The sequence below is a fragment of the Uloborus diversus genome, chromosome 1 (assembly GCF_026930045.1).
Source record: "Uloborus diversus isolate 005 chromosome 1, Udiv.v.3.1, whole genome shotgun sequence".
NCBI classification, from domain to species: domain Eukaryota; kingdom Metazoa; phylum Arthropoda; class Arachnida; order Araneae; family Uloboridae; genus Uloborus; species Uloborus diversus.
In genome coordinates this window covers 208,419,476-208,438,079 of record NC_072731.1, presented here as the reverse complement: position 1 = coordinate 208,438,079, position 18,604 = coordinate 208,419,476, and the positions used below count along the sequence as shown (strand labels likewise).

The following is an 18,604-nucleotide window of genomic DNA, read 5'->3' as shown; positions in this document are numbered from 1 at the left end:
TGTTATCCATTTCCGAATCAGAGACCGGGTTTGAAACTATCAGAAACTGCTTCATCTACTCAAGATATTGCAAAAGAGTAGACCAGGAAACTAAAATTATATAGGAAGGAAATATACATCCTTCAAATATGACACGTTGAGAGTTCGTGTCACAGCTGGAGATTCTTCCACATCAACCAAATCAGAAGTCTGTCAGGCTGTTATAGGAAACAGATGGGCAATGATTCAGAAGAATGCCTTGATGTTGAGCCACCTCCTACTAATACTGAAATGAGGAATGAACTGAAAGTGTTGAAAGGTGGAACACAACACCGCTCAACTCCGATGATTTAAAAAACATTGATGACAAGCACTTCTGCAAAATTGCAGACAAACATTCGAAGTTTATTTTTTCTTTTTGTTTTAAATTATATATAAGTTTTAAATTGTGATGGAAATACACAGTACATAAATTTTTTCATGACTTTTTCCTTTTATTTTGAAACTTTTGAATTGGTAAATTTATCTAATTTTGTGATTTGTTTATAGTTAACAATCGGTTATTTTTATCAAAATCGTTGTGTCCGAAAACGATCATACTAAGCGGAGACTGCTACTCGCTTCCTGCACTGTTTGGCTAAACTACTACTAGAGCAAGGGAAACGATAACCAGTTATTTATTCGAAAGTTGACTGTCATTCAATATGTATCAACAAAATAGGAGCAATATGTTCCTAAAGATACCCATAGCCATACTACAGATAAACCTCTCAAAACAGGGAAGATGGGTTCCTAGAAAATGTCATGTTGTGTGCAACCATGTTATATGAGACTCATAGATGTTATATTAAAAAAAAAAAGAGAGATATCAATTTTTGGTAAGAAAATGAAAATGGAAAGTGTAATAAAAAACACTGTAAAATAAAATAATTGAATTAAAAAAAATCATGAAAAGTCTTGTTGTCTGACCATGGACTGTATGGAAAGAAAAACATCCGTTTTACAGCCGGAAACGGACGAATCTATTATTTTTAAGCGATGCCAGATTTTGAAGAAGCAGTCTCATTCAAATGAGCGGAATATCGGCATCAAATTTTTACTTTTCCCCCTCATTCAGATAGATTCGTCTTATCTGGACGTTTGAAAATTCAATACAATCTGTGGTTGGACAGTAGTTTAATATATTTCCGCCTTCGGTAGAATTGACATTACATTTGAACATTTTCAGGGTTCCCACTCCAAAATAGAAATTAAAATAAAGCACCATATCTTTTTCTCCACCAAGCGGCGTGCATAGGAGGGGAGGGGGAGGACACCTGTGTCCGGGCTCAAGCCTGAAGGGGGCTCGAGATTTTTAAAATGAAGGGTAAAATATATGTAGGGACGTGGGTAAACAATATGGAGGGGGTCCCGTAAAAGTCATTAATGACGGGCCCCAAAATTTCTGTGCACGCCCTTTTCTCCACCTAGAATGTTTTCATCGCGTTTTTGGTAGATTATAATATTTTTTTTACTTAAACTATGATCGGGATTTAAACCTGGTTTCTGTAGATCCCAGTAACAGATGAGTAAACACAAAAAATATAAACTTGGGCTAAATGGAATGAAAATTTTAGGACTATAGCGTAAACGAATATTGAGAGTTAAAACGAAAAATACTACTACAGTTTTTAAAGCTTTAAATTGTCATTAAAAATTATATTACTACAAATGACCAGAAAAAGAAGAGTACACATGTCAGCAAAAATCCCAGGTCATTTGCGCAATTGCTTGAAGATGCTTGTTTAATGAATTTTGGCGAAACTAACTTCTTTGCGGAGTTTCTGTTATTGCAGAGAAAATTATAGAGAACTAGCATTCCCGTACCCGGCATTGCTCGGGTAATGGAATTAGCAGGGGTTAACAGTGCTTGGTGCACCTAGTTTCGAAAATCCCCTATAATAATTACTTATTACCTATAACTTTTTCTAATTTGGGGAGGATCCCGGGGCCCTTGGACTCCTTACATATATGCCCTTGTCCTTAACCGATCTTTAACTGTTATTAACGATCCTTTTAAAGTATTGATTATCTTTGCAAACACAGGCCATCCACATTTTATTGATATACCTATGTTTAAGCAAAAACTTCTTTGTATACAACATTTTTAGTTTTTTTTTCTGGTGCTAAAATTATTAAGCTGCTTGATGAACTGACTTTGGAGCAAGCTACATAACATTGGCCGTGTGAAAAAAAGTCTTCTCTTAAATTGATCCCTGCTACTTTTAATGTCTGTCCTTGTGACTTATTAATGGTTATTGCAAAGCAAACTTTAACAGGAAACTGCACTCTTCTAAATTCAAAAGGATAGTCCGCCTGTGATGATGTTCTTAAAAACTTCGTTTCTAGTTTTGAAAAAATGAAAGCAATAGACAGAAACATTATGATTTGACTTGAGAAAAGCCTCGAAGAATCACGTGAGAAACAAAAACAATATCAAATTTATAGTTCGCTATCGACCAAAAGTTGAGATGAAGTATTGAATAATGATTTGAATGGAGGAAAGCCTTCGAAAATAAGGGATTTGAATTTCAATGACAGGTTTTAATTTAGCAGAAATTAATGGGTTTTAATTAATTTCTCCCGAACTAATTGAGATTTCGAAAAATCCTTTCTTAGTGGTTACTTTCGTAATCATGCGGACATGCCTGCCAAATTTCAAGTCTGAAGCTTCAGTGGTTTTGGCTGTGCGTTGATATATATATATATATGTTATCTCAGGACATTGATTTTTATATATTAAGATATAGAGCTTATATATTGAATATAGAGAGCAAATAGTGTTGGCTTTTTTGCTGATGCATAAAAACTGGTACTTTCAATAAAAGAAATGAACAATGGACTCGGAAATTAAAAATAGATGTTTGAGAAAAAAGAAAAGACACAATTTTTCATCTTTTAAGATCTTGCTTTAAAAAAATTAATAAATAAATAAATAAAAGACCTTTTCAAGAAAATTAAGAATTTTTGCTCAAAATAAAGCACTTTAAAAAGCCCTTTGTAACAAATCATTAAAAAAAAACTTGTAATAAAGCACTTTAAAGGACCAATGGGAGCCCTGTTTACCAATACTTTCAACGCAAGTGTGTGTCTTTGTATGTACAGAGGCAGGGAATAAAATCGAACTCTTGTCTGCAGCACATCATCTAATATTTTACTCTCGATTGTACAGTACACCATAATGCTAGATTAAATAACAAGTAACTCTGCTACCTAAAACTTTTATCACTTCCAACTAAAACAGTATCCTTGACTACAACAGACAAATAAGTACTTCACTTTCCCCAGCTTATTCTGATTTTAAGTTAACGCTACCGCACTGCATTTCTCCAGAATGAGGTTGAGTGCATGATGATCACACAATAATTCATCTCGATGGTCGCGAAGATATTAAATTCTTGCGCCCTTTCAGGAACAGCCGCCGAATGGAATATAATGTATGTTCTTTGTGAACCCAGGAATGCCCCATAAAATGCATACCACAGCGCTAAAAGTCTCGTCTCGCAAGCGATTTTAAGGTCCCACTAGACATTACCACTGGAATTAAACAGCTTCTTCATGGAACCAATCCATCGCCTTTAATGAGAGGGCGCAGGAATTCAGGCGTCGTAAAACACTTGTACGTCTTTGCTTTGACGTGTCTGAAATCCCTTTAAATCGAACACTTAACTCAGGCGATGCAGCGGAGAACAGGGTGCTTTTAAGATACCACTTCAGATGGAAAGAAAAAAAAAATAGATATTTTCTTCATGTTGTCCAGCCGTCACTCTTTCATTTATTTTTCCTTCGACTTTGTACCGGAACTGGTGAAAAAAATCAGAGAAAATCCGGCTTTCAGGAGCGAAACTGAAAGGGATTTTGTGCAGAAATTGTCGCGGAGTTGAGTAATTGGATTGGAGGAAGCCATTCAGTTATTTTTTTCTTCTACCTCCCCCCATCCTCCTCTCCCAGTCTCCGTGGCATTTCATTCTCTTCATGATGTTCGTCACATCACATTACGTGGAAAAAATTTTACCGATGCTTCGTCCCAAATGGAGTTTTATTTTTTTGTACCATTATGTGCTCCGGGGCACTAAACGGCAGCATTATGAAGACATAATAACAAAAACCGATGTTCCTCTTCGTTTTCTGGAATAGCATTTTGTGCAGCTCATCTAGTTGCAAAAACCGTGATGGAAAAATAAGTAAAAAGTGAAAGAACATCCTATTACACTAAAAAGTTTTTTCCTACCGTAAGGGTTATTTCATTGAATTTTTCCGCACACCTTACATTTTAACATAACTATTATAATAGACTTTATGGAGGCACGCATGACTCTATGGTGGTGAGGAGAAGAAGAGGGTCTTTATTATATGTGAGGGGCAACGATGCAGTTTAAAGTCAAGAATTATAAATGTTGATGTTGTTAAAGTGCTGAAATCCCGATGTAAACGTTGCATATACATTATACAGGGTGTTCCGGTTTAATCTGCAAGACTTCTATTTTTGCAACCGTTAGTTCTAGACGCATACTTCCAGTTGCAAAAATGTTCAAAATCGGATGCAGAGTTAAGATATTGAAAATTTGAAACAAAAATGAGTCAAAAAATACAAATTTTAACTTTTTATACGGGCCCTAGGTCCCCTAACTTATATTTAGGGAAAAAAATCTCAATTGAAAAATAATTCCAACACAAAATTTTTGACATTAGTGTGACCAATATTCACCGATATATGAAACGCAGCGTTTTGTGACTTACACCATTTTATACTTGCCGTCAATAACACTTTTTGGGATTAAATATAGCGGTTAACAAGAGTTTAAAATTATGTGTGCATAGAGCGCGGTTTTTCAATTTCTTCGAGGTTTTGTAATGTGGTTTTGAATATCATGGCATAACATTTGCATTTATTTTTGAATAGCAATGAAAAATATAAATACTTTGTTTTTTTACTTCGACAACCTGTCATTCTTCTGAAAGGGCGATATGTTTCTGTATGGTCCCTTCAAACTTCGAACTCGAATACCTACTTGAGTTTTGTCGCACAAAGGTCAAGTTTTTTTGTGTTAGTAATATTTTTCAATGGAGATCATTACCCTAAAAATAAATTAGGGGACCTAAGGCCTGTGTATATAAAGTTCAATTTTATATTTGTGTTGTAGTAATCCACAAATACTTCTTCATTGTCAATCAGGATTGTCAAGTTCATTGAGGAAAGAGGAAGTGCGCGATCCTTCCGAGTCAGTTTGAAGTTTGTGCATGGAAAGTGTTCCATTTTTTGCTATGAAAATGCGCGTTTGAAATTCTGTAACTTTTGATTAGTTGAATAAAATATAACAAAATAGCATATCAAATTGAAGGAAATTTAAAGCTCTACAATTTTGTCATTTACAACTTTCATGAATACTGATCCGGAAGACATTAGGAGCAAATGTTTGAAAAAAAGAGAGAATTTTTCCGAAAATCATTAATTTTTGTAACATATACCCGGCAAATTATTGAAATTTTGACAAATATGGGTAGAACCAGTTTTATAGGAAGTTTATTTAACTTGAATTTTTATTTTAAACACATTTTTTCCACCGCTTCCGACATGTCCTCGAAAAACCCAAAATTTGCTTCTCCCCTCCCTCCTACCTTTAGCTCACCCCCTAGGGGCGGGGACTTTTAGTATGTTTACTTATTAACTACCCCTAACAATATTCTGAAGTCAAAAATGATCGCATATTCCATGCACGCTATAATGTGTTCATGAGCGCCTATATGCAAAATTTTCAGGGGGGGGGGGTGCTCAGACGTTTTCCCCATTGTTTAGCAGGATATTTTCCCCATAGAAACCGATTTCAGTACAGATTAGAGTTATTAAATTTTGATGTTTTTAATAACTTATTCACTGTAGGCTGGAGAAGAAATGTTTTTTTCATTTTTGCAAAGAAAAAAGCACTAAAAGCAAGGAAGATCTAAGTTTAAAGGGAGGGGGACTTGAGCCCCCCACTTGCCCCCCTGTATGGGCGCCTTTGAATGTGTTCATTAACTGGACTATTTGTCTCAACCTTGTATCGTGATGTCACGAAACGAGGCACAGGCGCTCTTAATCGGAGGTGTTGTCAGAACACACAAACATACACTAACATTAATGAATAAGAATAACTGCATTCAATCACACAGAAGAGAAACTCACCGTTGGTTGGGGATCGGGGCGGCTTCCCCTGGTCGTTGTCAGAGTCTCCGTAGTCCAGGGTACACAGGTCGTCCCCGTTACAGATGCAGGGGCTGCCCCGTGGCTGCTTGAAGTGGGCCGCCTTCACGCTCAGCGTGGGGACTGTCGGCGGGGCTACTTTCTTGACGCTCCTCACCGACCCATGGCGAGACACGCCGCCCACTATGGAAAGAAAGGGGTGTTTAATTGTAAGCTCAACAAATCAAACGATGATTTGAAACAATACGTTAGAGGTCAAATGACTTTTTAAAACAATAAAACATGAATGCAGGAGGAAAAGGAAAGTCAAAAATGTTTTTTAATGATAGGAAAATATAGCAGCAATAAATAGGAAGCCATCAAATGATTTTTAGACAGAGCGAAAAGAAACTATTCACAAGAAACGTAAAATCCTTCTATGAAGCAATAAAATATCTTTAAGGAGAACATAAGAAGGTTGCTTTTTTTTTTTTTTTTCAAGTGAAAACTGACTATAAGAGTGTGTGATCAAACATACCACACGACATTTAAAAAAAAATTTAAAAAAAAAAAAAAAAAAAAAAAAAACAACAATAAAAAAAAAAAAAAAAAAAAAAAAAACATATAGAAAATTACGTTGCTTTCAAAAACTTTAACAAATGAAACATAGTTATGAAAAAGAAGTTTCAAACTGTTAAGTGAAAAAAAGTAACCCCGTTATGAGTAATAATAAAGCAGTTCAATTATTTTAAGAAATTGAAACAAATGAGAGTAATAAAATGGAAATTATAAACATTAAAACACAAAGGTACTTAACAGGAAACATCCAACGTTGTTTAGCACAAATAAACAGATCACGCGTGTTTCGGGGTTTCCAGGAACTTCTTTTTCAATTCAAAGGTGTGAGCTTTTGGATGTAAAGACATCCAGTAAAAGCTAGCTTTTACTGGATTGAACTTTACTTGCTTTTTACTTGAATTGAAAAAGTGGTTCCTGGAAACCCTGAAACACGCGTATTCTGTAATCTGTTTATTTTGTGCTAAACAACGTTTTATGTTTCCTGTTCTTCCTCGGCACAAAGATTGCTTAACAGAGATGCTTAGTAAAAATGCGCAAAAAAGTAACGTTACAGAAACAATAAAGAATTAGTCCTGTCCAGAGTCCTGTCTTTATAGGGGGTTGGTAAAAACAACATGAAAGAAGACTCATAATTAGTTTTTGAGTCAAGCTGCAAACAGTCAAATGCAACAAACATGCAATTCAAGATTGTTAGAAACGGAAATACATAACTATAGTGCATATGCTCGATATGCTCACACGGATGATTCGTGTTGGGTCTGATCGTTCATGAATCCTTAAAGTTACTTAAAAAAAAAAAAAAAAAAAAAAAAAAAACACCGGCGGGTGATTCTATTTATAACATCTTTAGACTTCGGTGAGTCAGGGTTGTTATAGTATGGCTCTGATAACACGACGTCTTTTGACTTTGGACAAGTTCTTTTCAGTTTGAGACGAAAGAGGAGAAATTCGTTTTATAACCACGCATCCTTTTTTCATACAAAACTTGTTCTACCCACCCTCTCCTCATTCTTTCAATTTTTAAAACAAGGGGCTGTCCATACATAATGTAACTTTTTTTTCACCATTTTTGCCCCCCCCCCCCCTCCTCATTTTTCTCACAAAGTGTCACACTTCACCCTAACCTTCTTCTCCCTTTGCTTCATGTCACAGTTTTTCATAAGCATATTCTCGTTAAAAATGCATAATGTCACACTTCTAGATGTCCTCCCTCCCCTTGTCACAAACTGTCGGAATTTCCCTTCCTCAAAGCGTGACGTCATTTGTGGACTTCCACTAATTTGAATTCATAAACGCTTTCTTGGTGTTGCAATTTTTTCAATTGGTTAGAAAATCACCGCCACATTTTATATAAAGTAGTTTTCATACACCAAAACATATTTAGTTGCTACTATATCCCAGAGTCAGTATTAATAATTTTACTACATTTAACAAATCGTACAAAATCACAGAAAACAGATGTCTAAAAGAACACTTATTTTTAAATATCAATGGGATGGGAGGGCCTTTTTTGAGCGAAAAAATGTTCACAAACTGTGGACTCATCGAAATTCTTATTGCGGGCGCTCAAATCCGAATGTCATCGTGGTGACGTTTTGTTAAATCTTCTTTTTTCCGACATCAATGACTTTTTTTTTAATATATAATTTTTGTAACAGAGTTGCGTGCCCTCCTGAAAATATCTCCATGCCTTCCCAGGGAGGCGCGTCTCACGGATTAGAAACCACTTATTTAATTCCGTCCATCGGAGGTGAAGTTATCAGAGCAAAACTGTAACTGGACAATTCCACGGGTTACTGACCGGCATTTTTACAGCTAAACACACTGAGAATTTAGTGCAAACGATATTTTCCCCGGTTTATTGAGCTATCACGATTGCTTATTGTTCTCTTTTGACCGTCTTTGATGTTTGGTCTTTCAACCACCGTCCTCTGCAGGCGCGGCTCCTCCGGTCCTGAGCACTGGCCCGCGGAATCCGTTTCTCCTGGTTGGTGGCGCCCATGTCCTACACATATGCACGCTCATACACACACACGCTCATAAACACACACACACACACACATACACAACTATAAGCACACGTAACCGCCCAGGAGGAGGGGCAGGCTAGGGGGGACAGGAGTCGTTTCTAGAAGCAAAACCCAATGAGTAGGGTCCTGTCGCCACTCGTGATTGCGAAAAACATAATTTGAATTCAAAATTTCAGAATTCAATTTTTTTTTTTTTTTTTTTTGGATTTTTAAGCTGAATTTAATGGTTCAACTAAATTCCCGAAACAAATTTCAAATTTCGGATGACTTTTAAAAATTTGTTAAAAACATAATAACGGACTGATATTTTAAAAAGCAGTATGCCGGTCACTTACCACGCTTTTAATTATATTTTTTAACATCCGAAATACATTGAGAATTTAATTATACGATTAAATTTAGCGTAAAACAGGCAATAACCCAAGGGAAAAGACATTTAGTACAGTGTGCATTTTGCGTTGTATATCACAAACAACATTCTGTTTTGCTTTAAAATTATCAGTCAGTTACTCGTGGCATTGTCTAGCTACTAATTTCTCTCCACGTGCTCATTCCGAGTTTCAACTCCCTATTTTCATCACACAATTTTTGAGGCCGAACTCACTTTTACTTTCGGTGTATTTTCTGTGAATAGTGGTCGACTCCGTTACAATACATATTCAATTGATTTTAGATACAAGAATACGTAGAAAGTTCTAAAACTTCATTGCATTTGTATCAGTTGAAGCTGCGTTTTTGTTGCGTCTTGCGTGACAATCAAAAGCAGCATCAGAATTTAGAATAACTTTGTGCCATTACGTTTTGCGCTAAACATAGTGAATTCGCGAGCGTGGCCTTTTGAAAGTTGAAACAGTCCCATGGGGATGGCTCCTTCTCAAGGATAAAATTTTCTTGTCACCAGAAACCATTTTTGAATGGGTGATAATCACATTCAGTGGCGAAGAGAAGAGAAAGAGAGGACCCCCCCCCCCTCCATCCCAGAGGCCCTGGCTTCAAAATTATTGCCAATCATAATATTGTAACTTATACACATGTGCAGACCCGACGAGAGGCCATGTCAGCGTAACTGACGCAAAAAAAAGAAAGGAAAGGAAAGAAAAAAGAAAGAAAAAGAGGGGAGGGGGACTCCGAATAAGAGAAAACGTAAAGAGTAAGTAAAATTTACTCTTTTGGTAACTGAAAATAGAGGTAATTGTTTTCTAGTATGCAGTTTTGATTTTTTTCTTCTACCCCATCCCCTTTTCTTTTCTTTTTTCGGAGGGGCGGGAGGAGCCCACCTTGGCTCTGCACATGTATGGGCTATTTTGACTCAAAAAAAAAATCCAAAACGTAACTCTGGCTGCGCTAGTGGATAACTGTATGTCACTCTTGAGAAATTCAGCTTTAAAACTGGTTCCTCAGCCTTCACTATCGACGGATCAATATTCTTTTTTTTTTTTGCAGATTCCCCCGTACTAAAAACAACGTGTGTTTAGACAATGTCCTTTCGGGACAGTGGAGAATACCCGAAAGAATTTATTTACATGTAAATTTTGTGATATAAATTATATTTTAACTGAAGCACAAATAAGTATTTTAGCTCGAAAACAGCGAATACGTAAAGAAAGGAAAATAATATGATGAAAACAACTTTTAAAACAATGGAAATAACTTCTGAATGCATATTTTTAAATTATTATTCAATAGCATTCTTTTTATTCAGTCATAGATAAAATTTTGAAACATTTTTCAATATTCCGAAATCAACTTTTCTCTTTGCATTTATTGCATTATAAAACAATCATGTTAACTGAAAACAAAACTATTGAAAATAATGAGAAATTACAATGAAACAAATCATTTGAACAATGAAATGAAAAAACATGAAAATTTTGAAATGCACCAAGTACTTAAAAACTACTTCGTTCACTTTGAGAAATATTATACATTACATTAGCAATTATTTAAGGGAACTAAATCGCTATTCATACAAATTATTTTTCATTAAAATACTAATCACAAGCAAGAATTTCGAAAGTAAAAGAATGAAATATTTTTAACACACTTGATTTAAAACTCATATATGAGCATTTGACTAAATCACTTCTTTATTGCATCATCGATCACTATAACCATGCAGAGTTATTAAAGTCGAAACAGCTAAATAATCAATTTCAGTTTTGTTTCCAGTTTGCAGCTATTCAAATTCCAGACGAATGAATAGGGGAAAAAAAAGCACTTTCAATGGAGCATCGAGCAAAAATTAAGCTCTCTTAATCTTTGCAATCAAAATAATCCCGTACACACGTAAATTTCAAGGTAAAAACTGGCAACACTTACCGAATCAATGGATGCAGAGAAAGAACAGGAGAAATAAGGAGGAGGCGAGAAAGGAAGGAATCGTTTAGAAATTCCGGTCACGCTCCCGTTGCCAAAACACGCAAACACAAACTGCTCGCGGCCATTTTACGAGGGCTCCAGGAAAGGGGGGATTTCGATTTTTTTCCAGAGCCAACGAAATAGTAGGGTCGCCTGTGAAGCTGTCTTTCCTGCTCTGCGACGAGAGCTCCCGTAACACGTGCGGGGCTGCAGCTTGGGGGTTCACTGACCGTCCACGCGGGGAGCCATCAAGGAGAAGGAATGGCCGGTGGCGCTACCTGGGAGCGGTTTAAGCAAAAAGAAACTCATTTTTCCGGGAAAAACTAAGAAATTTAGAAGTTTGATATCGGGACACTCGTAGAACTGTCAAGATTCTATTCCAAACCTAAAAAACGGATTTTTCACGACAATTCGAAATGGAGCTGAATATTTAGTTGATCCTATTCTTGACGTTGAATCCAATCGACAGTGCCAGATCCAAGGGGGAGCAAGACAGGCCCCACGCCCCGATTGGCAACTTCTCTGGGAGGCAGTAAATTCATTCACCCTACTTTTTTTTAGGGGGGGGGGTTAAAACTAAATAGAAAAAGTTGAAGGAAGATAGGTAGGGACGAGATAGTTTCAAGTGCTGGAAAAATGGAAGATCCGGCATACAAAAATGATGATCTGGAGGTTCAAGGAAAATTCTTGGCTGAGAGGAAAGCACTCATATGGGCTGGTCTGCCAGGGCGCGTAGGTTGCATAAAAACGGACGAGGGTAAAAACGACTTTCTACAGAATTCATACAAACGTAGGTGCGGCAAAAAAAAAAAAACCCGTACAAGCAGTTTTCCATGTAATTTTATTGAAAACGAATAAATTAACAAAACACAAAAAATAATAACAAGAGTAGACCTTTAGCAATCAATAAATTTAATTGGTTTCAAGCTGGCCGCCTTTGGCAGTGATGCAGAGGTGCAACTGCTTATTGAAATTTTCATCAGACAAGGGCCGCAAGTCTTTTTACCTTAAAACTTTTGTGTAGTTTAAAGCAACAGCAATAAAATAGACCACACCCCACACAGTGTAATAAATGGGATTGAGGTTTAGAAAGAAGAGCGTCCACAGAAGTATAAAAGCTTCTAAAATGCTCTTCCGGTACACTTTTGGTTTATTTTACGGCCCTCATCCGCCAAACAGCAGAAATTTTTTGTCGCTTGTGCTGATTCCATCACAGACCAAGCCTGACTTCGGATTTTGGCGATGTTTAATATTTTCTAAAATGCTGTGTCTACAGACCAAATACAATCGTTCTAGGAGTTATGAGTTGGTTGAGCGGTAAATCAGTGAAAGGGTATCTCCTCCGGACTTGCGGTCCGTCTTAAACCTTTCTGGCATCTTTGGAGTCATACGAATTTGTTTTCTTCAGCAAAAGGCTGAACTTTTTGGAACTCGTAAAGCTTCTGTACAAGCTCTGTTTTTGCTCTTAGTCGCAGTTATCGGTCACAAATTTCCCCGTCTCTCGAACGACGTCTCTCGTGGAAACCCAATGATTTCATCGAACTCACTTTTGGGTGATCTGTTGATTAACGGAAATGTTCACTTCGTTTTTGTACACTTTCTGGACGTCGACCAACATATACAAGCCACTTGAAACGACATAATGCATCAAATACTGTTTGCCGAGGCTCAAAACAAGCGAACGGACTGTCGTTCTCCTTGGTTAAACAACTTTAAAATAGCAGGTATTTTGCTTAAAATTGTAAGAAAGCCGAAAAACAATACATGAACTAGAAGATATATTGTAAATAATTTTATTTTTAAGTGAGAGACAAAAATAAAGACACTCATTAAAAATAAATTCGTTTACTTCCTTTCGATGATGCAAACATTGTCCGAGCTTTTTTTGCCGCACCCTGTAATTATGTAGAAGTTCAGCACAATTTCTGCATATTTTTTTGAATAGGAAGTAAATCTAAAGTTCCCGCAAATGACGATTATCCGGCTCAACTTTCAAAGTTTTGCTACACATGACTCGAAAATGTCTTGCTTTTTTTTACATGATTTTCATGTTCTTTCAAACAAATTTTTAAAGCCCGCCTTGTCTGCCCAATATAATCAATGTGACATTCACAGTTGATGTAATATCCCAGTGATCAAATGAATGGTTGATCCTTAAGTTTTGATAAAGTCAACTTCATCTGAAAATTACCTGGCAATCAGCTTTGCTATTATAAGTTTAGTAGCAATGCGAGGGAAATATTGGGATAGGAAGGACTATGGGACGCTTCCGAAGCTAAGATTATTTGTAAACCTTCCACTGCAGGTTGCTGCATGTTTTAAACATTTGCAATAAGTCTTTCGCGTTCCTCGCATTTCTCCGATTCTACTAAATTGGTTCGAATTTGCATTTTCTTATATATCTATGGCCAATCGGTGCTCAGCAAATGCTGAAACCTGATTCGGTTTGGAGTCTTCTCTCAAATATTTAAACAGCACTCTTGCATTGTTTTCCATTTCTTAACCAGGCACTGATGAAGGGCGCGATTGTCCCAGAAACCGGTCTGCCTATGTTAACGTATTTATTTGCGCCTATTCAAGTTGCACTTATTTTAACATTTTCAGTACAAAGTGGAGGAATGTGGGGGCAAAGTGAAATATTAAAAAATAAATGTTTTTAGCGTCACCTATTTCGTAATATTTTTTAACTATGTAGTACAAGGGTGCAGAAAACAAACTCATATTCGTATTTAAAATATTTGTTAGGATGCTTCTATGTTATTTAATAATTAAATTTACTGATGTGACTTCCAAAATCTTCAATTATTTCGTATTTTTTTCGTAGCAAAATTTTCAGTTAGGCGGAAGTTTATGAAAGAAATTTCAGAATTCGAATAACTTTTAAGAATTCTTGACATTAGCGTAAATTTAAGAGTATTTTGTCCCTTTGGCGTCAATGTTAAATTATTTTGAACTACAACAAAAAAAAAAAAAATACCATTAAAATAGCTAAATCAAAAACATCTATTCCATACATCTCCTGCATCAAGAGCCTTTTCCAACAAAGTTTGTTTGAAGCAAAACCATCTTTTAGTACGGGGGGGGGGGGGCTTGAATTTCACCGTTGGCGCTAATGTTAAGTTTTTTAAAAAATTGAACGAAAAATTGTTCAAATCAAAAAGTGAACCATGAGAATGAGGTGTCTTCGCCGAGATCTTTTGAACAATTTTTTTTTTCCAAATCAGCCTATTTACTCCTTTTTTGGGGGGAGGGGGGCAGAGGCAGACTGACAGACCAACCGACAGACGCATTTTTCCCCATCTCAAAACCCTGCTTTTCAATTTTAAATTTTTCTTTATTCCTTTCATTATTTACTCATTTTTCACTTTTTTTTTCCTTTAAGATGTTTTAAACCTTTTTGAAAACATTTTCTTCCTTCTCCACTTAAATGGGAAAGTAGGCTCAAATGACTAAATAAACATGCAGACTGTACCATTGAAATTTTCATCGGGGAGTATTTAAGAGGCATTTTTATTTTCTTGTTGGGGTGGGGGATCTAAATGGTATTTGGAGGGTGCATCTTTTCTCTGGGGGTGGGGGGGGGTTGAGCACCCCTGAAGGTTAGTCTTTGAAAACATTTTCTCTTGAAATGTAAAACCTTATAACTTTTGAGTCGTCGAACTTTCTCTCACACCAAAAACTTTAATGAAAGAAAATGATTCGAATATGGCTTATCATCAAAACTTCAAATGAACATTTTCGGCAGTGAGAAGCGAAGGGATGTACGTGGAATTTTTAAAGTTTTGAGAAAAACCCTTTTAAAGTTCAGAACCAGGTAGACTTCAATGATTTTTTTTTTTTTTTTTTTTTTCATAAATCATTTTTGTAGCGGCAGCATCTACCAGGGAGACTTACTTCTAGCTCTTTACTCAAAGCAGATATGTTCACCTACCATTAATACAAGTACAGGTTCTCTCGAAATTTTGAAGTTTGGCACTTACATCACTTAGCGGCTCACTTCCTCGTTGAAAGACATAACATACATACTTAACCTTGGAAAAATATTGATAATAATTACAGTAAAACCCCGATTTTACGTTTCTCAAAGGACTCGGCTAAAAAAACGTAAAATAGATGGATGGCAAAAATGAAATAGAAAAACTGAAGGTAGTAAATACCTTTTTCAAATGTATAATATCTGCATTTCGCGAAAACAACATAAATTATGGATATTTTAGATCATTTTAACACATTTAGTTGAGAATCCGGGCGTTTTAGTTGAAAACAGTCCGTAATAGGGGGTTGCTTTTTAGTAACTGGAGTTCAAAGTAAATGCAGCATCTTCCAGGATTGAAACACTTAGATGCTCTTTTTCCCCCTGGTTTTTATGAGAAAGAAAATAGTCTTTCATTATCTGTAAGCTGCAGCAAATTTGGGAAGGGGGGGGGGTTCAAGGGGAAAATTAAATTAAATATTTCATTTATTATTTTTAGTTGACTTCTCTATAACGTAAAGAAATTTTTTTACAAGTGTTTAAAAAAACACAAAGCACACAACAAAGCATATTTGAATAAAATAATTTTTGTTTGCTTAAGTAGGGGAGACCGGGGCAAGATGACTATGCTAACAATTTTTGTTGTTTATTAATTTATTTTTAAGGATAGTAAAATTTAATTTACATAAGCTGTTAGAGTGGTCCTTTGTAGTATTAAATATAGTACCAATTAATTTTTCAAATGAAATAAATGAAGGATATTTTTATTTTTTCATACCCTTAACAAATCGTCATCTTGCCCCACTACTGGGGCAAGATGACTTTGAGCTCGGGGCAAGATGACAACACTGAAAAAGGTTGAACACAATTTATTTTTTGAATATATTACATATTTTAACCAATTTTTCCTGTGTTTTTACATCCCACAAAGCATTAAATTAAGCGTAATGAATTGCAAAGTTACGTTGAAGTGCTTAATTGTGCAGCTAACAATAGCCACAAATAAAAAGGTCATTTTCATAATTGGAACATTCCTCACGCCACCACTTCTGGCATTGCAGCACTAGAACCATTCTTCCGTTGGAGGGTCAAAATATTCCTCTTTATAAGCAGGACTTGTAAAGAAGAAGTATTGTCATTTTGCCCCGTGTTTGCGTCCGTCATCGTGCCCCGAACTGCCTGTTTGAAAAGATTCGCCTTCATCGTCATTAAGGAAGGTGATTAATTGACGTTTATTCATGGTAATAAGCAGTATATAACCTAAGTTACTTATAAATACTAAAGAGAAACAATCTATCATTCCTGTATCTTTAGCAGAGCTTATTTACACATGCATAAAAAGTATAACGTAGCAGCGGTAAACAATCAGAGCTTCAGAACTAGCACAAATATGATAATTTCAGTGTCTTTATACTATTGCTGAACGACCAGCCGATAGAAGAGCCAGTAGTATCCATTTGATGCTGTTTCCTAAAGGAAAACGCAAAAATTAAGACATTCGTCATCTTGCCCGGATCGTCATCTTGCCCCGGTCTCCCCTAATACTGGAGTCATAAACCAAAGCGGCAGCATACATTTAAGTCATATGCTTAATTACGCATTAACTCATATATACATTTAACTTTTGAGTTTAAGGGGACGTAATACCACCTTTCGTCCATTAAATCTTCTTTGGTGATGAAATAGATAATTTACATATTTTTAAAAATGTGTAGACGTACATAAGAGTCATTTCGATCCAGGAGGCTATTTGTCAAATAATAGATTTCGTCTTCAGCTTACGAAAAATTCCAAATGAGAGAAATCATACGGTAGTTTTTTTTTCTTTTTTTTTTTTTTTTTTTTTTTGGAAAAAACATAATATTAGTTGAAACGGCATGTAGTATCAAAATATTATCTCAACTGCATCATGGTTTTTGGAACAAATCAGCAACTGCTTTGAAATTCGCAAAGAAATGGTTTCTGAATTCTTCAATGAAACATGTCATGGAGCTATGATTGTCTTAACTACATAATATTTTATAATTAGAATATAAATTGAGTAATAAAAACTGAAATGAAGTATGGATTAATTTAATAATATTGCTCTCATGTTATAATCATTATGACAATGCTCCTAATTAAAACTGCCCATTTTATAGCATTTCGATGATGAACTTATATAGGGTTTAGTATTTAATTGGTTTGAAATGTAAAAAATATTTTACACTCACACTCAAAGTATTTTTGTGCATAAATTATTATGCACATCAAAGCAGATTAATTGGCTTTAAGGGATCCAAAAAAAAACATTTTAAAAAGGTCATGAAATTGTGTGGGGGGGGGGGGGGAAGGGGGGCAGTAAGGCTTTTCAATTTCCGGGCCCCTTTCAAAAATTATTTTTGTATCCGCCCCTGTCTCAAAGCTCTTCAATGCAATATAGAAAGAAGCGACAGGCTGAGCTTTCAGTTATTCTTGTTTCTTCTTTACCGGACGAAAAGTCCAGTAGCAATTCTGTTTTCATTAATTAACTTTGAACAACGTAGATTATCATTTAAAAAGCACAAATGAAACATACTGCTTATTTTAGAACACTTTTCTCTTTTTTTTACTTCTCAGGGCAAACGTAAAATACGGGAAACTCATAAATAAAAAACTTACAATCCAGGTTGAATTAACATTAGTCGTGGAACGAACCTGATGAAAGAAAAGTTAAATGCGGGAAGAATGTAGATTTGGTATTCGGGGGATGTAAATCGGAGTTTTACTGTATTACTTCGAATGCTTTGCAGTTTATTTATATATTTTTGAGCAATCACGATTGCTAATTGCTTTCATTTGGCTGTTTTTGGCGTCCTATCATTTTATTTTCCCACCGCCACCCTCCGCAAAATCACCGTCGACCGGCTCCTCACGATGCTGCTCCTATAGCAAAAGCCGTCTCCAGGTTGCATCCATGTCCTACACACACGCGCATACACACACAACTGCACATACAAACACACACATACACCTACACACACATACATACAGACACCTACACATACACACACAAAAACATACACACAGACATACACCATGCCTGCACACAGGCACAAACACATATGCCCTAATCACACCCCCCCACACACATTCATACACACAACTACCCACGCACTTATGCCTGCACACAGACACAAACACACATGCCTAATCATACATACTCCTACACACAAACACACACGCCTACATACACACATTCGTGATTGCGAAAAACATAATTTGAATTCAAGATGTCAAAATTCAGATTAATTTTTTATTTTTATTTTTGATGAACTCTCACTTAAGTTCAGCAATTTAATAGAAAAGGAGCAAAGCAACAAAATAAACAAAAACGTAAACAATTGGGACTGCAAAACTAAAGCTTTAAAATCAAGTCCATAGATGGCGCCACTAAAATACTTCACTTAATTTCTTGGCGATTTTTTACGGAGCTATTAATTTTCTTTGGCGACAATCATTTGTGAC

General features: G+C 35.9%; 1 protein-coding gene across 1 annotated transcript in view; it reads right to left on the bottom strand.

Annotated features, from left to right (window-relative positions):
• Window positions 1–18,604, bottom strand: part of LOC129218411 (caskin-1-like) — a gene marked incomplete in the record, with an annotated part of 129,453 nt that overhangs the window by 60,052 nt on the left and 50,797 nt on the right. The window contains 1 exon segment of the mRNA XM_054852667.1: window positions 6,182–6,382. Coding sequence (XP_054708642.1) covers window positions 6,182–6,382 — 201 coding nt within the window.